This window comes from Triplophysa rosa, linkage group LG16, assembly GCF_024868665.1.
Source record: "Triplophysa rosa linkage group LG16, Trosa_1v2, whole genome shotgun sequence".
NCBI classification, from domain to species: Eukaryota; Metazoa; Chordata; class Actinopteri; order Cypriniformes; family Nemacheilidae; genus Triplophysa; species Triplophysa rosa.
Window position 1 is genome coordinate 6,436,874 of NC_079905.1, and position 22,877 is coordinate 6,459,750.

General features: G+C 36.9%; 5 protein-coding genes across 5 annotated transcripts; 2 read left to right on the plus strand and 3 right to left on the minus strand.

Moving 5' to 3' along the window:
• Positions 1-2,695: 2,695 nt before the first annotated feature.
• nutf2l (nuclear transport factor 2, like) lies at positions 2,696-4,201 on the minus strand. The gene is made up of 5 exons (XM_057355157.1): positions 4,028-4,201; positions 3,741-3,900; positions 3,493-3,564; positions 3,271-3,369; positions 2,696-3,039 (listed from the first exon to the last, which is right to left on the minus strand). Exons 2-5 carry the CDS (start codon positions 3,837-3,839, stop codon positions 2,923-2,925), a joined length of 387 nt encoding a protein of 128 aa, XP_057211140.1. The 5' UTR covers positions 3,840-3,900; positions 4,028-4,201; the 3' UTR covers positions 2,696-2,922.
• A 516-nt stretch (positions 4,202-4,717) lies between these two features.
• LOC130567004 (peptide-N(4)-(N-acetyl-beta-glucosaminyl)asparagine amidase-like) lies at positions 4,718-8,292 on the plus strand. The gene is made up of 11 exons (XM_057354871.1): positions 4,718-4,914; positions 5,048-5,162; positions 5,268-5,537; positions 5,846-6,008; positions 6,131-6,350; positions 6,489-6,610; positions 6,755-7,011; positions 7,101-7,277; positions 7,408-7,596; positions 7,712-7,889; positions 8,058-8,292. Exons 1-11 carry the CDS (start codon positions 4,814-4,816, stop codon positions 8,231-8,233), a joined length of 1,968 nt encoding a protein of 655 aa, XP_057210854.1. The 5' UTR covers positions 4,718-4,813; the 3' UTR covers positions 8,234-8,292.
• A 2,055-nt stretch (positions 8,293-10,347) lies between these two features.
• LOC130567143 (histone acetyltransferase KAT2B-like) lies at positions 10,348-10,788 on the minus strand. Its single transcript, XM_057355081.1, has 2 exons — positions 10,658-10,788; positions 10,348-10,556 (listed from the first exon to the last, which is right to left on the minus strand). Exons 1-2 carry the CDS (start codon positions 10,716-10,718, stop codon positions 10,363-10,365), a joined length of 255 nt encoding a protein of 84 aa, XP_057211064.1. The 5' UTR covers positions 10,719-10,788; the 3' UTR covers positions 10,348-10,362.
• Positions 10,789-16,509: 5,721 nt separating this feature from the next.
• Positions 16,510-18,015, minus strand: LOC130567196 (nuclear transport factor 2-like). The gene is made up of 5 exons (XM_057355148.1): positions 17,842-18,015; positions 17,555-17,714; positions 17,307-17,378; positions 17,085-17,183; positions 16,510-16,853 (listed from the first exon to the last, which is right to left on the minus strand). Exons 2-5 carry the CDS (start codon positions 17,651-17,653, stop codon positions 16,737-16,739), a joined length of 387 nt encoding a protein of 128 aa, XP_057211131.1. The 5' UTR covers positions 17,654-17,714; positions 17,842-18,015; the 3' UTR covers positions 16,510-16,736.
• Positions 18,016-18,545: 530 nt separating this feature from the next.
• LOC130566700 (peptide-N(4)-(N-acetyl-beta-glucosaminyl)asparagine amidase-like) lies at positions 18,546-22,106 on the plus strand. The gene is made up of 11 exons (XM_057354372.1): positions 18,546-18,728; positions 18,862-18,976; positions 19,082-19,351; positions 19,660-19,822; positions 19,945-20,164; positions 20,303-20,424; positions 20,569-20,825; positions 20,915-21,091; positions 21,222-21,410; positions 21,526-21,703; positions 21,872-22,106. Exons 1-11 carry the CDS (start codon positions 18,628-18,630, stop codon positions 22,045-22,047), a joined length of 1,968 nt encoding a protein of 655 aa, XP_057210355.1. The 5' UTR covers positions 18,546-18,627; the 3' UTR covers positions 22,048-22,106.
• The last annotated feature ends 771 nt before the right edge of the window (positions 22,107-22,877 follow it).

The following is a 22,877-nucleotide window of genomic DNA, read 5'->3' on the forward strand; positions in this document are numbered from 1 at the left end:
AAACATTTGTGACCCTGTGAAAACCCAGGCTAAAGTCTAATAATCGAATTGATTATTAGATAACAAGCATCAAAGATAATTTCAAGCATTAATTTCACTAAGATGTTGGTATTATTCAGTCAGTATTGAAAATATTGTTATATTTTCATAGAATATTCTGTAGGATGTTTTTTTGTAGGACTTGCTGTGTTTTCACAAGCAGGGTCACATTTTGTAATGAACAACGTTTTAATTATTTAAAGATAGAAGTACTTCTGTTATGAAAGTCAAAGTTAAAATGGCATGGAAAGACTAATTTAGTAAGTAACTTTGTTTTCTGTTTAATTATCACATTACGTTTGCTGTTTACGTGTTGTCAGTAGTTTTTTTATTTACAAATATTAATTATCAGACTTCTAGTAAGAGGGCATTCCCCTAGAGCCACAGAGCTTATACATACATACTGTGGATATCAAAATGTAAAACAATTTAACAGATCATATCTTTTAGGATATAAGAATCTCGTTGTTTGCTCTGACTACAATGACAATAAAAAGCTATTCTATTCTTTTATACAGTGTATCCAACTAGGCTAAATTGATTCAATATTAATTTATTTTCTAAAAACATATTGTTTGGAAGTAAATATAGAAAAGATCAAGAATTTTCGTACAGGCCTGCCCTCTTAAAAAAAGCGCGAGGATACGTAAGAACATCATTTTGAGTCAGAAAAGTGACGTTTGGACCATTGGTGCACCCAGGAGATCATGAAAGGCAAGCATTTAAACTACACTATTTCTCAGTGTTTTCGTAAGCCTGCCGCCCATGTAGCTACTGGCGCTTCGGGTGACGCTGTAGCAAGTGTTACAGAAAATGAGTCCGACGAGGCTCATGCTCCGCTGTATGCGGGTCCCCCTCCGTCGCGACAGCGTACCGTGGTCGCATTCGCGTACTGTGTTCGCCGTTGTATTATACTTTCTGCTGATAACCCACCCCCACTTTTTAAACCACTGCGTATTCTTTAATAAAATTAGGATATTTGTTATAATTAACATAACTGTTAGAGCATTGTTGGCATAATCTAATTAGCCAACTTCACAAACGTTAGTTTGTGTGGTGAATCAATAAATGAGGGAGAAAGGGAGAGATAACTTATACTACAATGTAGGCTATATAATTGTTTTAGATGATAAGAGATGAGAACTCCTGGACAGCCTTGTGAAAGTCAGGCTAGACACCGGCAGCAATCTATAAGTGCAACAGATACTTGATAAAACTGCACAAATGTTCATTGTTAATTATTAAAGTTAACTACCAATGTCAATAATAGGCGAAACTTGCACTCATAAGTGTGACCCAGTGTGTGAAAACTAGGCATCAGAGTTTGATTTTAACCATTTATTTCAAGCATTATTTCAATATGAATCTTTGACATGGCCTTATTCAGTCAAAACTGTATAAAAATCTAAAAATTATACTTCCGCAGATTATTCTTTACGTTATGTTGGTTGCCCTGCTGAAAAAAATAATAGAACCCTGCCCAAAACACAGGAGATGCAGATGGGGATCAATAGAACACCCATTAATGCCCACAATTTTTTAATTTTGTAAAATAAAATTTGTGGTAACAGTAAACCAATAGAATTGATGTTATATTATTTTTTTTAGCAGAGTGGGTTCATGCAGAAATAGTATATCACAAATTAAAGTCTTTATTGCTGGGTTTTCACATGGATCACAAATATGGATTGAAAATTGCCATCTGATCAAACCTGTGCTTTGGGGGTTGTATACATATACCATCGAAGGCTTAATGTAACTAGACAGCGATAAACAAAACCAGCATGTCCCCCCAGCTGTCATTAGCTATTGAAATCTTGCTTGCAATAAATCTTTCAGAATGCTCTTGATTAAATATAGAGGCATACTTTATGCATTCGTGAGTGTGGTGGTGCTTATATATGGGTTGTCTACCTAGGACGGGTGAGTAGGCTGGGGGGAAATCAGAGTATACTCCCTACAAAAAACTAGACTACACCACTGATTTCACCCATTGACAATTTCCATCGAAAGTTAGGGCATATAGAGTGCTCCTCCCCCTTTTACAATATTCATACTAAAAGCCACTTAGAATGAAACTTCTCATGGGAATTTTTTATTATTTTGATTTATAATCTGATAGATATTTTTAGAATATGTTAAATATTCTTTATAAACTCCACACCACTTCTGAGCATGTATAACCTAATTTTATATTAGCATTAGCTAGTCTACAATAATAAATGATCAGTTGCCTGTAAATGTTAGAAACATCACTTTAGCATTAATGAATGAATGAGCACTAACACCTTGACAAGATATAAGATTGAACATAAAATGAAACTATAAAATGAATGAAGCACCACTGACACAAAAATAATATAACATTTCATGGCAGCTTTCCTGTAGCTCAGTGGTAAGAGCATGGGGCTAACAGGGTCATGGGTTCGATCCCAGGGGATTGCACAATCTTAGAAACAAATGTATAGGTTAATGCAATGTAAATCGCTTGTCTGCCAAATGCATAAATGTCAAGATGCCATTTTCTAGTAGTCTGATGCCCATTTAGTGCTTTTGTTTGTTGGAAGTTATATTCAATGTATATGTTTTTGTCAATAATTCAAAGTATTCAAACATATTTTTTCATCAATGCCTAATGAGCAATTAGTCACACAAATACACAATGAAAATCAGATTTATTATTATCATCAGTTCTGATTCATTAACACAGTACATGCTACAACACATAACAATAATAAACAGTTGTTTTGAAAATGTATCTGGAGATAATAATGGACAGGAAAGAGAGTTTGAAAAGGAGGAAGAAAACACGTTTGAATGTAAAATGTGTAACTGCCCCATACAAAGGTTGCCCGGACTGTTAATACTTGAACAAGTTTTAAACTATGCGCCAAAGTTATGAAGAGCTAATCTGAACATGTCATTGGTACAGACCCACTTATTATCTACATTCTTCAGCAAAAAGACCTGTTGAAAGCCCATAACTTGGTCTTGATCCGCCTGTAAAAAATGTAAGCAAATGTCAGTGTTTTAGTTTTTATAACCTACATGTTTACAGGATTATGTTTTATAGCATTGGTATAATTCCAAAGAACAAACAAATATTAATGAATCAGAAAAACAACTGGACGCTGTCTTATATTTTCAGTCCGTGAACTGTCCTTCATTATCAATTATTAAACGCTTTTTGATACTCAACTCTTTAAAATGTATCTAAGAATAAAATCTTACTTTGAGCTGGCCCATGACCATACTCATAACACAGTTGTCTGGAGTTGGGTGATGGTCTTGAGCTGTGATGATGTGTTGAATGGTCTGAAAGGGAAGGCTCTGTAAACATACACATTTTGTTATTTGACTTAAAATCAAGAGTTACGAGTCAGTATTTAATCATTTAGAAACTGTGGAACTGGCATATTGATCATGGATGACATTATTCAATAAACAACTTACGTTTAGTTTGGTCATGATTGCAGCCTTTCCTTGAAATCCCTCCCCTTCCCAGGTTAAACAAGACGCATCGGTCTAGAGAGAATCGGAATAACGTTAATACAACCAAACATGATAAAGATTTCACAACGTAATCCAAGCCACATGAACAATAAAAAATATAGTTTTCAAAGTGCATCACTTTTAAGAGGACAAACAGGTTCAGACATTTATGTACTCGCAGTGTTTAACCCACCACGTGTTAAACTTACATAGAGATCGGCGAGCTTCACGCGATCTGTATCAAACTGCTGATAGTAGTGTTGCACAAACCCCGAACCGATTTGCTCCCAAATTGGTTTGTCTGCCATTGCTTTTCGCCGTATGAAAGATCAATGGAGGTTTGAAGAGACAAATCCGCGTGTGGCTGACCTGCGAACAAACGCTGAAGTTCAACGGACTTGTAAAACTTGGATTCCAGCGTGATACTGTAATATATTTATATTTCTCGTATTTCCAAAAGGTGTTCTCTTTATCTCCTTTTTTTACATTTACTTACTATTAAAACCTCAGTGATGGAAAGCCAGTGTAACCTGGGATGAATTCGCGCCTTATTGGTCCCGGAAAAAGACACAGACTTAACCAATAACATTGCTCGAAATGTCTCGATCTGCTGATCTGAGTGTATGGGGATATTATGTTGAATTTGGGCGTTGGAACATAATAATCACGAAATTAATTCATTACAAAATAACTCATATTCAAAACAGTAACTTAATAATAAGTAATATATAATAATAATAATAATAATGAAATTTAAAAAACGTAACCCCCCAAAAATGTCCAAACAATAAATATAAGTCTTTCATAAATAGTGCAGTTTCACAGCGTTTTTAAAACAACAGTTTGAGATATCATTATTGTTATTATTATTATTATTAGTTGTTGTTGTGTGGTCACATCAAATGCAGAACGAACGGATGCTAAGAAGTCATCTCACTTCAGTAAGATTTGATTATTGGTAGTGACTTTTAAAAGACTTTTATCATGCCATCGCGTCTCAAGTATTAGAGCACTCAGCGATCGCCTCTTTACTGGTAATTATATATAGACCGTTTTGTTCTGCTGAAACCTATATTTAATTAAATGTTAATGTTCCGTTGTTAGTTTTATGCTTAGAATTAAAATTAAATTACCAAAATCGTTTGCAGTATATTTCCCATGAAAACCATTATCAGGCATATACCGGGCAGCTATGACCACATAACTTTAGGTTGTAGTCAGCTGTACAAGGAAGAATAAACGGAGGTGTTCTTCTGTAAATGCAGAAGTTACATGTATAACGATGCCTGGATCCCAAGGAGTTGCCGCTTTGTGCGAAAATCCCATCGAGGTGTTTTTGGACGTTTCTAAATTGCTTATAACGTATGCGGATAATATTCTTAGGTAAGAAGCTTTGATGTCAATATTGAGTTGAGTTTCTATATGTCTTGTATATCTTATTGTACGATATATCGTGTTACCCAATGCATTATAACCTGTAACGTTATATGATCGTATCTGCATGTGTTTTATGTAGGAACCCAAATGAGGACAAATACAGATCAATCCGCATTGGGAACCCAACATTCTCCACCAAGCTTCTGCCTGTCAAAGGAGCAGTTGAATGCCTCTTTGAGATGGGATTTGAGGAGGTTGGTGAGATCACAAAAGAGTACCCTTCCAAGATGATCAAGTTGCTTAACCTGTGATAAAGTGCTTAACTGTCATATCTGCAAATATCTCTATGTCCCTATTAGGCTGAAACCCACCTGGTGTTTCCTAAGTCAGCATCTGTGGAGAAGCTTAGACAGGTGAGAGAGACCATTGCAGCCGAGAGAGACCAGAGGCTCGGAGGGACCAAAGCTACATCCAACCCACAAAGTGGCAGAGTCACTGCAAGTCCTGCTCCACCACCACCATCCTCCGCTGCTTCTGCCCCACCACCACCATCATCCTCCGCTGCTTCTGCTAGCCCAGCACTCGCTGCTCCTGTCCCTACACCTGGACCAGCAGCTTTACCATTCACTGTGAGTAATACTGTTAACTTGGGTGTATTTTTAGGAAAGAATAAGCAAAATAGCAAAAATACTTGGATTTGTGGATCTCCGTGCATATTAAGGTAGGAGAGGAGAACATTTTTTAACATAAAAATTGAGCTTTAATTCTAAAGTTTTTTGTATTGTGTATGTTTTGTGTATATATTGTCTATTTCTTTACAGTTCAAAGTGTGAGGCAAGGTAAATGATGTGGACAAAATGGTTTAGAGTACATCCTCATTCCAGCATTATCGTACTTACTTCATCATTTGTTTCTTTTTTTTTTTGTGGTGTTTTAGTCAAGCAGTGTGACATTCCTCAGAACTCTGCAATCAAACTTCCAACATGTGATGGTGTATGAGAGCCCTGAATTGCAGCAGAAAGCCCTGAGCTGCATACCTCATGTACTGCTCAGATCCAATGCTAAAGAACGGCTGAAACGAGCCAAAGATGCAGATCCTGGTAAAAAAAGATTAATCTTGCACGGGACTTGTTATATATCTCAAATGATGAAATTTACTACAGCCTTCTATAGAACTTCCTATAAAGCGTCTCAAGTTTGATGTGTTGTCTTCTGCTTTCAGCATGTGGTTTAGAAGAAGAGGACATGTTGGTTCTAGACCTGTTGCAGTGGTTTAAAGGGGACTTCTTTTCCTGGGTGGACAGTCTGCCGTGTAGCCGGTGTGGAGGTAAAACCCAGGCTTCCGGATCCTTACCCCCTTCAAATGATGATCTGCGCTGGGATGCAGGCCGTGTAGAGAACCACTACTGTCAGACCTGTCAACTCTCCACTAGATTCCCACGGTACACCTGTTTACATATTTACCGCAGTTTAATATTATGCATGACTTTTTTTCAGGATGTCCTATTTTCACTTTGAAAACCAAGCATTTTTTATATCTTTTTATCTGAAATGCAAATTCAGTTTTTCCTGTTTTACAGATACAATCACCCAGAGAAGCTCCTTGAGACCAGGAGGGGGCGCTGTGGAGAATGGGCAAATTGTTTTACACTGTGCTGCCGTGCTTTAGGCCTAGAAGCAAGGTACATCTGGGACAGCACAGGTACAATTCAAATTTTTTTTTTTTTTTAATATTTTGTTATCTAAGTGTACTTTGAAATTAGAAGTAGCGTTTGCTTGTTTACCTTTATTGTTTGGTTCACCCTGACTCAATGACCCCTGGTAAAACGTTTGTCTGGCCTTTTAGATCACGTCTGGACAGAAGTGTATTCTCAGTCGCAGCGACGCTGGCTACACTGCGACCCCTGTGAAAATGCATGCGATAAACCTCTCCTGTATGAAGTCGGCTGGGGGAAAAAGCTCTCCTACATCCTGGCATTCTCTAAAGACCAGGTTGTAGATGTGACTTGGAGGTACTCCTGTAAACACTCGGAGGTCCTTTCTAGACGCACGCAGGTTTCGGAAACATGGTTGCTGCGTACTCTTAATAACCTTAATGCTTCGGTATGCTTCTCAAATTCATGCTTGCTCATATAGAACAGCTCTTTTATCAGTGCCTGAGGAAACATACCTGAATGTGAGTGTTATTGCAGAGGCAGCAGTCTTTAGGACCAGAGAGGAAGAAACAGCTGTTGGAAAGGCTGCTGGTGGAACTAGTAGAGTTCATTTCTCCCAAGACCCCTAAATCTGGAGAGCTGGGCGGTCGCATCACAGGATCTTTGGCGTGGAGGGCTGCTCGAGGGGAGACGGGTGCAAGCAAAACTAAAGCTGTGAGATGCTAACTGTTATGATTTTGTTTTGTCACTGTTTTATATAGACGTTTCATCGGACGCATACAAGATCAATTTAAACGTATTAATTCTATTTAAATTCATTCTTTATTTGCTCTTTTCCTTCAAGGATGCAGATGAATGTGTCTTCATTCCTTTAGAATCGGAGAAGCAAAAAATGTTGTTCCACATTAGTTACAATGTGGCCAAAGACTGTTACTTTAGACTGAGCAACGGCTCAGATACCATCCCAGGATGGCAGAGGGGACTTTGGAGGAAAGAAAATGTGTTCAGGAAAGAGGAACATGACTGGCAGATGGTGTGTTTTTAGAACTTTTTCAACTGTGCCGGTCATATCATTAGAATCAAATTTTACTTGATATTTTAAAGAGAAAAGTTTATAGTACTACGCAGACCTGCTTATGTCATTGCAGGTGTATCTGGCACGGACGGAAGGATCCTCTATTGGGAAGATTAGCTGGAAGTTTGACTGTGCTTCTGTAGGAATGAAGATCAAATCCGTGTCTGTCCGAGCCTTCAGTCAAACCTATCATTCAGGCAGCGTGTGCTGGAGTTTACGCTCTGCCCAGACCACCGTTGACTTCCCTGGAGGTATCAACCATATTGCTTCAGAGCCATCAAGCTTGTAGACACTCAGTAGATTCACTCAGTGAATATTGTTACGTTATATTATACATATCAATAGTTCTGCACTTCATTTATTTTGATTTTTACTAATTAAGCTTGATAGAATAGATAGTAATCTGTTTATTTTCATAGATGGTGAAATGCACTCAGCCGCGAGTCTGTCTGGAGGTACAGAGCTGGTTGTGGAGGGGGAGCTCACGGGAGGGGAAGGAGATGTGTCGTGGCAACACGCTCAGCTGTTCAGACAGAGTCTGAAGGAAACCGAGAAGGTTTTGTTTGAGCTTTTGATTGAAATGGAGCAGTCTTGATGAAACCATTCAAGAGAATTTTAGGGTATTCGTTTAATAAACACAAGAACGGAATCAGACACTTGTGTACTTTCTTTGAACCCCTGCATGTGAAACATTTTAAAGGTATAGTTCACCCAAAAATGAAAATTCTGTCATTATTTACTCACCTTTGAGTTGTTCCAAATCTGTATACATTTCTTTGTTCTGATGAACACAGAGAAAGATATTTGGAAACATGCTTGTAACAGTTCTTGCCCACCGTTGACTACCATAGTAGGAAAAATTTCTTTATAATTTTTTGTTCTCTTGAACACTAAGAAGATATTTTGAAGAATGTAGGACCGCAAACAGTTCTGGGGCACTTTTGACAACCATTGTAATTTTTCCTACTATGGTAGTCAATGGGGTCCAAGAACTGTTTGGTTACAAGCATTCGTCCAAATATCTTTCTCTGTGTTCTACAGAACAAAGAAATTTATACACATTTGGAACAACTAGAGAGTGAGTAAATCATGACAGAATTTTCATTTTTGGGGGAACTATCCTTTTAATGGAGTTTCTTTTATTGGTGGTGTTCTGGCCAGGAATATTTTACCACAATCTAGTTAATCTGTTCTGTTAATGAAACTATTTAATTGTAAACAACATGTGGTTTTAGATGTGAACCGGTTTTGAAATGTATTATGCATATTTCATAATGTAGAAATCTAAACTCTTCTGAAATCTGTTCTTTTAGAGCTATTATTTCTAATTCTATGTAACATTACTGTACATTTCAAAGACAATTTTACATCATTCTTTTTAGTCCATAACTATATGGATATGACCATATAGCCATACATTAGTTGTGCCTAAATCATTTGCTTAGGGTTAAGGGCTACCATGTGTCCATTCAATGCTGTTTTGTTAAGATGAAGTCATTCAAACTCTGGAAGGTATTGTGCTCTATGGTAATACTTTACATTAAACCAGATGTTACGACAATGTTAAATCCTCCTTCATTTGTATGTCGTTTTGGCTAAAAGCATATAAACCAGCAAATAAGCTGGTTCTTCACACCTTCAGAAACTCTTATATGTTGACCCATTTCCTATAAGAAATATTCACACGTTTTAGTTAAGCAGAAATTGTATTAAGTGCTGAATAACATACTTAAAATGTTGAGAGCTTGCCAAAAACTGGCATTTAAACAGCTAAAATATTCCTCAAGGGTAATAAAACAAAAAAGACAATTGTGACATTGTTTTGATTTAACACAGTTTGTATCTCTAAAAAGTGCAAGACAAAAAACATGTGCAGTTTGTGCAACATTGCTCTCTAATGAAACAGTCTAACACAAAAGTAGACATTTCTTTCACATTAGTTGCTCTAAACCTTTAAGCATTCTACAAAATAGGCTGTCTTTAAAACCAAAGGTACAAAGACCCTAAAATAGCTTTATCCTCCCAAATGTAGTACAAAGCCCCTCTCATTGTAAGTTTTTAAAAATACAAACATTTTAGAAAAGAACAATTGTATGAGCAGTTGCATGTAATCCTTGCTTACAAAGGGTGAGCGTTCTCATTACAAGTGCAGCCGTATCTTTATAAAGCATATTAAGACTGTTTTCTCCTGGGAATGATCCTCAGTACCGCACATCACACTCTGGTACAAACGTGCAATTTTATGATTAGAAATTTTCATCTTATGAATGCTAGTATTTACCACATTTCTTTAGGTTAAATAAAAAGTGCTGTTTGAAGGTACAACATTAGGTATTTAGAGTAATTTTTCTTGCTTGTCGGGCATCTCTACACCCTTTCATACTATATAAAATATACAGTTTTCATAAAATTGATCTATATAAACAAGTTCTCTCTATTATTCACACACGCATTTGTACACATGCACACCTATGCATCCAGCCAAACATACAAACACTCAAGCAAAACTGTTCCACGATGTTCAGATTTTGGCCGAAGAAACGTTTAAGACAGAAATGTTCACGCAAGGTGAAGTCAACACACACACACATCAATGACATCATCAGCCTTTCTTTTTCTAGGACAAACGCAGAAGGATAAAAATGAGATACACGATAAGGATCGAGAAAAAGAGGTAGAGATAAAAGGGATGGCAAGAGGGAAAGTGTCTACTTGCCAGTAAGACTACTTGTCAACGAGGCCCGCCTCTTTGATCTTGGTGTAAAAGAATTTCTCCAGTAGGTTGGCACATTTGTAGTACTCGCTTTCGGGAGGGTTGTACTCGCGACAGTTAGTGAATATCCGCTGCATGTCGGCCATGAACAGTTTCCGCATCGTGTAGTAGCGACTCTTTAGGCGCTCGCTCATCGTCTTTAGATCTACACGGACAAACACACAATAATAGTTGTGAGACCTATTCCAAATGTAGCCAATTATGGTCAAAATCTATTTAATGCATTAATGTGCAAACATAACATACCCATTGGGAACCGGATGACTTGGTAATAACCAGGTGCCTCATTCTTCTTTACAGGTTCCATGAAGGGCCATGCGTTCTGGTGTGACTGTAATGTTTAGAAACAAAGAGTATTGTTTCTATATCTTACATTTACATTAAAAACATATAGCTAACGCTACAAGTTTTTGAAATTTGTTACTATTCAGTTCATGGTCTGTTTTTGTATTAAATACACAAATAAATAATACAGGATTTAGCACATTTAAATGAAAGGTTTGATCATTGGCTACTATTCGTCGCAATAAGTTTTACATTAACTTTACGTTATTTATTAAAGAAAAATGTGAAAGTAAATATTTCTAAGCTTCGACATCATATTTTTGTGCAAATTCTAGTGAACATTTGATTTTTTTAATTAGATAAAATACAAATATTTCAAATATTACTTTATCGACCATCGTACTTTAACATAGCACGTTTTTTTATGACAGAATTGCCACTTTTTTTAATCGATGCATTTTTTATTTTGCAAAACATGTGTTCATCTTTATCAGGTTCAAAAGCGCAGAACAGCTAACAAATTTTTCAATCTTGTCTTCTCAACTCCAAAATGCGCTTTTAAAAGCAAATAAAATTTTTATTGAGTTATCGAAAATTGTCTAACATGAAAAAACAAGTATTTATATTAGTTGATTTAAAAGTTATATATATATATTAGGGCTGTCAAAAGATTAATCGTGATTAATCGCATCCAGAATAAAAGTTTGTGTTTACATAACATATGTCTATGTACTGTGCTTATTAATTTTGTATTTATAAATACAAACACATACACAAGTATACATATTTAGGTAATATTTACATGGATTTATTTATATTTACCAATAATTGAAATTATATATAAATGTTTATTAATATTTAGATTTTTCTTAAATATATGCATGGATGTGTATGTGTTAATAAATACAAAATTATTATGCAGTTACATAAAATTTATGTAAACACAAACTTTATTCTTGATGCGATATATGTGATTAATACTTTTGAAAGCTATATATATATATATATATATATATATAATAAAAATAACACAAATTTTCATAAAACACTTATGCCATCTATTCACGATAACATATAGGATGTATTTTATTGAAATTGAAGATTATTATGCCCTACTCGATGCAAAGAGCAGACCATTCGAAGCGTTAAGGATGCAGGGCGTTCAAATGTACTGTAGGCAGGTATACTTCATTTTCAAATGCAAGGTGTTCAGCTGTTGTACTATAGACGGCTTCATTGGACGCACACGCCTGGCCTGAAGTTAACTTCCGGTCTGTGTTTGGTTATAATATAACAATTTATTCAATTTATAAAACTACTCAACTGTTCTTGAATCTTTGTGGAGATCTACCAGAAGTTAAGTTTTGTTCACATAACGTTTGTTTATGCTGAAACCGTCTATAGAAAAACAATTATTGCTGGTAATTTTTTGCCAACAAATATTAGCTTTGTAATAGCATTTTGTTAAATATGGCAATTTGTGTTACTGGTTAAAATTAATTTACATTTTTGTATTGTCACTTCTTGTGCTGGTTGGGGAAAAGAAACAAACCTCATTTAGAAAAATTAATTGTGATGATCACATGGTCAAAAATTGTGTTAACATGGTGTTAAATGGTGTAGTCAGTTAGCAGTGACATTCATGACACACATTGTTTTGTCTTCAATGCTCATGCCAACTAGTTTTTTGGTCAGCTACATTATTGAACTTGCCAGAATTTACTTGAAGACCCACCGAAGTGCCCTGAAATGTGCAGCTTTATTTCACCCAGTGGTGTAGTCTTCAGCCGTGTCTGAATTCGCCCCCTATCTCCTATAGCCTATAGTGCACTATACCGGGTGTCCGACATTTTGAAGTGTTGTCCGAATTCTGAGTAAACAACTCATTACCTACATTTTTTACAATTTTTACCCACAATGCATTCTGATTTTGAGTTTACATCCGATGTACACTCGCTCACTTATATTTCCCATGATACAACGCGAATCAAACGTCTGATTAGAATCAGCTGGATGAGAGTGAGTGACCGTTAATGCCACGAATGTACGTTTATACACTTGTGTTTGTTCTTGTTGACAGTTATTTTCTACTTTTTGAGAATAAACAGATTAAATTTGAATGTTAAATATATAGCAGTGTTTTATTTTAAATAAGTAATTTTATTAAACTTAATAAATCTAATAGTAAATAAACGTGGCAAATATTTGTTTTGTTCTCTTTTTAAAAACTAATAGCCTATAATAAACGTGACAAATAATGTAAAAATGAACATTACCAGTTTACAAAACAATCCATAAAGCCACACAGGTGTAATATAAGCGTTATGTCGAATGTCCGCGACAGTACTGTCAGACGAAGGCTATAGGCTTGTTCGACTTGATGCGGCGCCGCAAGATCCGACAGGCGGATGACATCAAAGTACCGCGAGAGCCATTCGAAAAACCATAAAATGTTTGGTTTCGAATCGCTCTCGCGGTACTTCATGTCATCCGCATGTCGGATCTTGCGGCGCCGCATCAAGTCGAATATTACGTCAGTGTCCGAAATTGTTCACTCATTTTCATTCACTTCCCCATATAGTGGACTATCTAGCATTCGTTATATAGTGAACAATGCATGAGTGAACAAGTGGGCGAATTCAGACGCAGCTCTACGTGTACACAGGTCTTCCTCAATTGGCGGACCGCGGTCCGGTGTTTGAATATTTTGGTTGTTTAAATTGAGCCGCGCGTCTACACAACGGAGAATCACATCACGCGCGCTCTCAGGAACATTTATGTAATTGATCTTTTGCCGCTATATCCTCTAATATCTTTATTTAGCGCCAAACGCGCTTCATTTGAACCCTTTCCGCTCTGCGCGTGCTGCTTCTCTCCCGCCAAAGACGGCGCGCGCATGAAGAGCAGCAAACACGTGCTTCTTTTAACAACACTAGTGCAGACACGCAGAGCAGGTAAATGGACACACAACAGTAAACAAAATGCAGTAAATATTGAAGCATTTGTATCCGTCAGTCTGTTTACTATTTGCTATATGTCTCCAACATTTCAACCAGATTTGTGATATTTTATTAACCATAACGTTTTTATCAACATTTAGCATTATTGATCAGCATGTAAACATTTGTGACCCTGTGAAAACCCAGGCTAAAGTCTAATAATCGAATTGATTATTAGATAACAAGCATCAAAGATAATTTCAAGCATTAATTTCACTAAGATGTTGGTATTATTCAGTCAGTATTGAAAATATTGTTATATTTTCATAGAATATTCTGTAGGATGTTTTTTTGTAGGACTTGCTGTGTTTTCACAAGCAGGGTCACATTTTGTAATGAACAACGTTTTAATTATTTAAAGATAAAAGTACTTCTGTTATGAAAGTCAAAGTTAAAATGGCATGGAAAGACTAATTTAGTAAGTAACTTTGTTTTCTGTTTAATTATCACATTACGTTTGCTGTTTACGTGTTGTCAGTAGTTTTTTTATTTACAAATATTAATTATCAGACTTCTAGTAAGAGGGCATTCCCCTAGAGCCACAGAGCTTATACATACATACTGTGGATATCAAAATGTAAAACAATTTAACAGATCATATCTTTTAGGATATAAGAATCTCGTTGTTTGCTCTGACTACAATGACAATAAAAAGCTATTCTATTCTTTTATACAGTGTATCCAACTAGGCTAAATTGATTCAATATTAATTTATTTTCTAAAAACATATTGTTTGGAAGTAAATATAGAAAAGATCAAGAATTTTCGTACAGGCCTGCCCTCTTAAAAAAAGCGCGAGGATACGTAAGAACATCATTTTGAGTCAGAAAAGTGACGTTTGGACCATTGGTGCACCCAGGAGATCATGAAAGGCAAGCATTTAAACTACACTATTTCTCAGTGTTTTCGTAAGCCTGCCGCCCATGAAGCTACTGGCGCTTCGGGTGACGCTGAAGCAAGTGTTACAGAAAATGAGTCCGACGAGGCTCATGCTCCGCTGTATGCGGGTCCCCCTCCGTCGCGACAGCGTACCGTGGTCGCATTCGCGTACTGTGTTCGCCGTTGTATTATACTTTCTGCTGATAACCCACCCCCACTTTTTAAACCACTGCGTATTCTTTAATAAAATTAGGATATTTGTTATAATTAACATAACTGTTAGAGCATTGTTGGCATAATCTAATTAGCCAACTTCACAAACGTTAGTTTGTGTGGTGAATCAATAAATGAGGGAGAAAGGGAGAGATAACTTATACTACAATGTAGGCTATATAATTGTTTTAGATGATAAGAGATGAGAACTCCTGGACAGCCTTGTGAAAGTCAGGCTAGACACCGGCAGCAATCTAAAAGTGCAACAGATACTTGATAAAACTGCACAAATGTTCATTGTTAATTATTAAAGTTAACTACCAATGTCAATAATAGGCGAAACTTGCACTCATAAGTGTGACCCAGTGTGTGAAAACTAGGCATCAGAGTTTGATTTTAACCATTTATTTCAAGCATTATTTCAATATGAATCTTTGACATGGCCTTATTCAGTCAAAACTGTATAAAAATCTAAAAATTATACTTCCGCAGATTATTCTTTACGTTATGTTGGTTGCCCTGCTGAAAAAAATAATAGAACCCTGCCCAAAACACAGGAGATGCAGATGGGGATCAATAGAACACCCATTAATGCCCACAATTTTTTAATTTTGTAAAATAAAATTTGTGGTAACAGTAAACCAATAGAATTGATGTTATATTATTTTTTTTAGCAGAGTGGGTTCATGCAGAAATAGTATATCACAAATTAAAGACTTTATTGCTGGGTTTTCACATGGATCACAAATATGGATTGAAAATTGCCATCTGATCAAACCTGTGCTTTGGGGGTTGTATACATATACCATCGAAGGCTTAATGTAACTAGACAGCGATAAACAAAACCAGCATGTCCCCCCAGCTGTCATTAGCTATTGAAATCTTGCTTGCAATAAATCTTTCAGAATGCTCTTGATTAAATATAGAGGCATACTTTATGCATTCGTGAGTGTGGTGGTGCTTATATATGGGTTGTCTACCTAGGACGGGTGAGTAGGCTGGGGGGAAATCAGAGTATACTCCCTACAAAAAACTAGACTACACCACTGATTTCACCCATTGACAATTTCCATCGAAAGTTAGGGCATATAGAGTGCTCCTCCCCCTTTTACAATATTCATACTAAAAGCCACTTAGAATGAAACTTCTCATGGGAATTTTTTATTATTTTGATTTATAATCTGATAGATATTTTTAGAATATGTTAAATATTCTTTATAAACTCCACACCACTTCTGAGCATGTATAACCTAATTTTATATTAGCATTAGCTAGTCTACAATAATAAATGATCAGTTGCCTGTAAATGTTAGAAACATCACTTTAGCATTAATGAATGAATGAGCACTAACACCTTGACAAGATATAAGATTGAACATAAAATGAAACTATAAAAAGAATGAAGCACCACTGACACAAAAATAATATAACATTTCATGGCAGCTTTCCTGTAGCTCAGTGGTAAGAGCATGGGGCTAACAGGGTCATGGGTTCGATCCCAGGGGATTGCACAATCTTAGAAACAAATGTATAGGTTAATGCAATGTAAATCGCTTGTCTGCCAAATGCATAAATGTCAAGATGCCATTTTCTAGTAGTCTGATGCCCAATTAGTGCTTTTGTTTGTTGGAAGTTATATTCAATGTATATGTTTTTGTCAATAATTCAAAGTATTCAAACATATATTTTCATCAATGCCTAATGAGCAATTAGTCACACAAATACACAATGAAAATCAGATTTATTATTATCATCAGTTCTGATTCATTAACACAGTACATGCTACAACACATAACAATAATAAACAGTTGTTTTGAAAATGTATCTGGAGATAATAATGGACAGGAAAGAGAGTTTGAAAAGGAGGAAGAAAACACGTTTGAATGTAAAATGTGTAACTGCCCCATACAAAGGTTGCCCGGACTGTTAATACTTGAACAAGTTTTAAACTATGCGCCAAAGTTATGAAGAGCTAATCTGAACATGTCATTGGTACAGACCCACTTATTATCTACATTCTTCAGCAAAAAGACCTGTTGAAAGCCCATAACTTGGTCTTGATCCGCCTGTAAAAAATGTAAGCAAATGTCAGTGTTTTAGTTTTTATAACCTACATGTTTACAGGATTATGTTTTATAGCATTGGTATAATTCCAAAGAACAAACAAATATTAATGAATCAGAAAAACAACTGGACGCTGTCTTATATTTTCAGTCCGTGAACTGTCCTTCATTATCAATTATTAAACGCTTTTTGATACTCAACTCTATAAAATGTATCTAAGAATAAAATCTTACTTTGAGCTGGCCCATGACCATACTCATAACACAGTTGTCTGGAGTTGGGTGATGGTCTTGAGCTGTGATGATGTGTTGAATGGTCTGAAAGGGAAGGCTCTGTAAACATACACATTTTGTTATTTGACTTAAAATCAAGAGTTACGAGTCAGAATTTAATCATTTAGAAACTGTGGAACTGGCATATTGATCATGGATGACATTATACAATAAACAACTTACGTTTAGTTTGGTCATGATTGCAGCCTTTCCTTGAAATCCCTCCCCTTCCCAGGTTAAACAAGACGCATCGGTCTAGAGAGAATCGGAATAACGTTAATACAACCAAACATGATAAAGATTTCACAACGTAATCCAAGCCACATGAACAATAAAAAATATAGTTTTCAAAGTGCATCACTTTTAAGAGGACAAACAGGTTCAGACATTTATGTACTCGCAGTGTTTAACCCACCACGTGTTAAACTTACATAGAGATCGGCGAGCTTCACGCGATCTGTATCAAACTGCTGATAGTAGTGTTGCACAAACCCCGAACCGATTTGCTCCCAAATTGGTTTGTCTGCCATTGCTTTTCGCCGTATGAAAGATCAATGGAGGTTTGAAGAGACAAATCCGCGTGTGGCTGACCTGCGAACAAACGCTGAAGTTCAACGGACTTGTAAAACTTGGATTCCAGCGTGATACTGTAATATATTTATATTTCTCGTATTTCCAAAAGGTGTTCTCTTTATCTCCTTTTTTTACATTTACTTACTATTAAAACCTCAGTGATGGAAAGCCAGTGTAACCTGGGATGAATTCGCGCCTTATTGGTCCCGGAAAAAGACACAGACTTAACCAATAACATTGCTCGAAATGTCTCGATCTGCTGATCTGAGTGTATGGGGATATTATGTTGAATTTGGGCGTTGGAACATAATAATCACGAAATTAATTCATTACAAAATAACTCATATTCAAAACAGTAACTTAATAATAAGTAATATATAATAATAATAATAATAATGAAATTTAAAAAACGTAACCCCCCAAAAATGTCCAAACAATAAATATAAGTCTTTCATAAATAGTGCAGTTTCACAGCGTTTTTAAAACAACAGTTTGAGATATCATTATTGTTATTATTATTATTATTAGTTGTTGTTGTGTGGTCACATCAAATGCAGAACGAACGGATGCTAAGAAGTCATCTCACTTCAGTAAGATTTGATTATTGGTAGAGACTTTTAAAAGACTTTTATCATGCCATCGCGTCTCAAGTATTAGAGCACTCAGCGATCGCCTCTTTACTGGTAATTATATATAGACCGTTTTGTTCTGCTGAAACCTATATTTAATTAAATGTTAATGTTCCGTTGTTAGTTTTATGCTTAGAATTAAAATTAAATAACCAAAATCGTTTGCAGTATATTTCCCATGAAAACCATTATCAGGCATATACCGGGCAGCTATGACCACATAACTTTAGGTTGTAGTCAGCTGTACAAGGAAGAATAAACGGAGGTGTTCTTCTGTAAATGCAGAAGTTACATGTATAACGATGCCTGGATCCCAAGGAGTTGCCGCTTTGTGCGAAAATCCCATCGAGGTGTTTTTGGACGTTTCTAAATTGCTTATAACGTATGCGGATAATATTCTTAGGTAAGAAGCTTTGATGTCAATATTGAGTTGAGTTTCTATATGTCTTGTATATCTTATTGTACGATATATCGTGTTACCCAATGCATTATAACCTGTAACGTTATATGATCGTATCTGCATGTGTTTTATGTAGGAACCCAAATGAGGACAAATACAGATCAATCCGCATTGGGAACCCAACATTCTCCACCAAGCTTCTGCCTGTCAAAGGAGCAGTTGAATGCCTCTTTGAGATGGGATTTGAGGAGGTTGGTGAGATCACAAAAGAGTACCCTACCAAGATGATCAAGTTGCTTAACCTGTGATAAAGTGCTTAACTGTCATATCTGCAAATATCTCTATGTCCCTATTAGGCTGAAACCCACCTGGTGTTTCCTAAGTCAGCATCTGTGGAGAAGCTTAGACAGGTGAGAGAGACCATTGCAGCCGAGAGAGACCAGAGGCTCGGAGGGACCAAAGCTACATCCAACCCACAAAGTGGCAGAGTCACTGCAAGTCCTGCTCCACCACCACCATCCTCCGCTGCTTCTGCCCCACCACCACCATCATCCTCCGCTGCTTCTGCTAGCCCAGCACTCGCTGCTCCTGTCCCTACACCTGGACCAGCAGCTTTACCATTCACTGTGAGTAATACTGTTAACTTGGGTGTATTTTTAGGAAAGAATAAGCAAAATAGCAAAAATACTTGGATTTGTGGATCTCCGTGCATATTAAGGTAGGAGAGGAGAACATTTTTTAACATAAAAATTGAGCTTTAATTCTAAAGTTTTATGTATTGTGTATGTTTTGTGTATATATTGTCTATTTCTTTACAGTTCAAAGTGTGAGGCAAGGTAAATGATGTGGACAAAATGGTTTAGAGTACATCCTCATTCCAGCATTATCGTACTTACTTCATCATTTGTTTCTTTTTTTTTATGTGGTGTTTTAGTCAAGCAGTGTGACATTCCTCAGAACTCTGCAATCAAACTTCCAACATGTGATGGTGTATGAGAGCCCTGAATTGCAGCAGAAAGCCCTGAGCTGCATACCTCATGTACTGCTCAGATCCAATGCTAAAGAACGGCTGAAACGAGCCAAAGATGCAGATCCTGGTAAAAAAAGATTAATCTTGCACGGGACTTGTTATATATCTCAAATGATGAAATTTACTACAGCCTTCTATAGAACTTCCTATAAAGCGTCTCAAGTTTGATGTGTTGTCTTCTGCTTTCAGCATGTGGTTTAGAAGAAGAGGACATGTTGGTTCTAGACCTGTTGCAGTGGTTTAAAGGGGACTTCTTTTCCTGGGTGGACAGTCTGCCGTGTAGCCGGTGTGGAGGTAAAACCCAGGCTTCCGGATCCTTACCCCCTTCAAATGATGATCTGCGCTGGGATGCAGGCCGTGTAGAGAACCACTACTGTCAGACCTGTCAACTCTCCACTAGATTCCCACGGTACACCTGTTTACATATTTACCGCAGTTTAATATTATGCATGACTTTTTTTCAGGATGTCCTATTTTCACTTTGAAAACCAAGCATTTTTTATATCTTTTTATCTGAAATGCAAATTCAGTTTTTCCTGTTTTACAGATACAATCACCCAGAGAAGCTCCTTGAGACCAGGAGGGGGCGCTGTGGAGAATGGGCAAATTGTTTTACACTGTGCTGCCGAGCTTTAGGCCTAGAAGCAAGGTACATCTGGGACAGCACAGGTACAATTCAAATTTTTTTTTTTTTTTAATATTTTGTTATCTAAGTGTACTTTGAAATTAGAAGTAGCGTTTGCTTGTTTACCTTTATTGTTTGGTTCACCCTGACTCAATGACCCCTGGAAAAACGTTTGTCTGGCCTTTTAGATCACGTCTGGACAGAAGTGTATTCTCAGTCGCAGCGACGCTGGCTACACAGCGACCCCTGTGAAAATGCATGCGATAAACCTCTCCTGTATGAAGTCGGCTGGGGGAAAAAGCTCTCCTACATCCTGGCATTCTCTAAAGACCAGGTTGTAGATGTGACTTGGAGGTACTCCTGTAAACACTCGGAGGTCCTTTCTAGACGCACGCAGGTTTCGGAAACATGGTTGCTGCGTACTCTTAATAACCTTAATGCTTCGGTATGCTTCTCAAATTCATGCTTGCTCATATAGAACAGCTCTTTTATCAGTGCCTGAGGAAACATACCTGAATGTGAGTGTTATTGCAGAGGCAGCAGTCTTTAGGACCAGAGAGGAAGAAACAGCTGTTGGAAAGGCTGCTGGTGGAACTAGTAGAGTTCATTTCTCCCAAGACCCCTAAATCTGGAGAGCTGGGCGGTCGCATCACAGGATCTTTGGCGTGGAGGGCTGCTCGAGGGGAGACGGGTGCAAGCAAAACTAAAGCTGTGAGATGCTAACTGTTATGATTTTGTTTTGTCACTGTTTTATATAGACGTTTCATCGGACGCATACAAGATCAATTAAAACGTATAAATTCTATTTAAATTCATTCTTTATTTGCTCTTTTCCTTCAAGGATGCAGATGAATGTGTCTTCATTCCTTTAGAATCGGAGAAGCAAAAAATGTTGTTCCACATTAGTTACAATGTGGCCAAAGACTGTTACTTTAGACTGAGCAACGGCTCAGATACCATCCCAGGATGGCAGAGGGGACTTTGGAGGAAAGAAAATGTGTTCAGGAAAGAGGAACATGACTGGCAGATGGTGTGTTTTTAGAACTTTTTCAACTGTGCCGGTCATATCATTAGAATCAAATTTTACTTGATATTTTAAAGAGAAAAGTTTATAGTACTACGCAGACCTGCTTATGTCATTGCAGGTGTATCTGGCACGGACGGAAGGATCCTCTATTGGGAAGATTAGCTGGAAGTTTGACTGTGCTTCTGTAGGAATGAAGATCAAATCCGTGTCTGTCCGAGCCTTCAGTCAAACCTATCATTCAGGCAGCGTGTGCTGGAGTTTACGCTCTGCCCAGACCACCGTTGACTTCCCTGGAGGTATCAACCATATTGCTTCAGAGCCATCAAGCTTGTAGACACTCAGTAGATTCACTCAGTGAATATTGTTACGTTATATTATACATATCAATAGTTCTGCACTTCATTTATTTTGATTTTTACTAATTAAGCTTGATAGAATAGATAGTAATCTGTTTATTTTCATAGATGGTGAAATGCACTCAGCCGCGAGTCTGTCTGGAGGTACAGAGCTGGTTGTGGAGGGGGAGCTCACGGGAGGGGAAGGAGATGTGTCGTGGCAACACGCTCAGCTGTTCAGACAGAGTCTGAAGGAAACCGAGAAGGTTTTGTTTGAGCTTTTGATTGAAATGGAGCAGTCTTGATGAAACCATTCAAGAGAATTTTAGGGTATTCGTTTAATAAACACAAGAACGGAATCAGACACTTGTGTACTTTCTTTGAACCCCTGCATGTGAAACATTTTAAAGGAAAAGTTCACCCAAAAATGAAAATTCTGTCATTATTTACTCACCTTAGAGTTGTTCCAAATCTGTATACATTTCTTTGTTCTGATGAACACAGAGAAAGATATTTGGAAACATGCTTGTAACAGTTCTTGCCCACCGTTGACTACCATAGTAGGAAAAATTTCTTTATAATTTTTTGTTCTCTTGAACACTAAGAAGATATTTTGAAGAATGTAGGACCGCAAACAGTTCTGGGGCACTTTTGACAACCATTGTAATTTTTCCTACTATGGAAGTCAATGGGGTCCAAGAACTGTTTGGTTACAAGCATTCGTCCAAATATCTTTCTCTGTGTTCTACAGAACAAAGAAATTTATACACATTTGGANACAACTAGAGAGAGAGTAAATCATGACAGAATTTTCATTTTTGGGGGAACTATCCTTTTAATGGAGTTTCTTTTATTGGTGGTGTTCTGGCCAGGAATATTTTACCACAATCTAGTTAATCTGTTCTGTTAATGAAACTATTTAATTGTAAACAACATGTGGTTTTAGATGTGAACCGGTTTTGAAATGTATTATGCATATTTCATAATGTAGAAATCTAAACTCTTCTGAAATCTGTTCTTTTAGAGCTATTATTTCTAATTCTATGTAACATTACTGTACATTTCAAAGACAATTTTACATCATTCTTTTTAGTCCATAACTATATGGATATGACCATATAGCCATACATTAGTT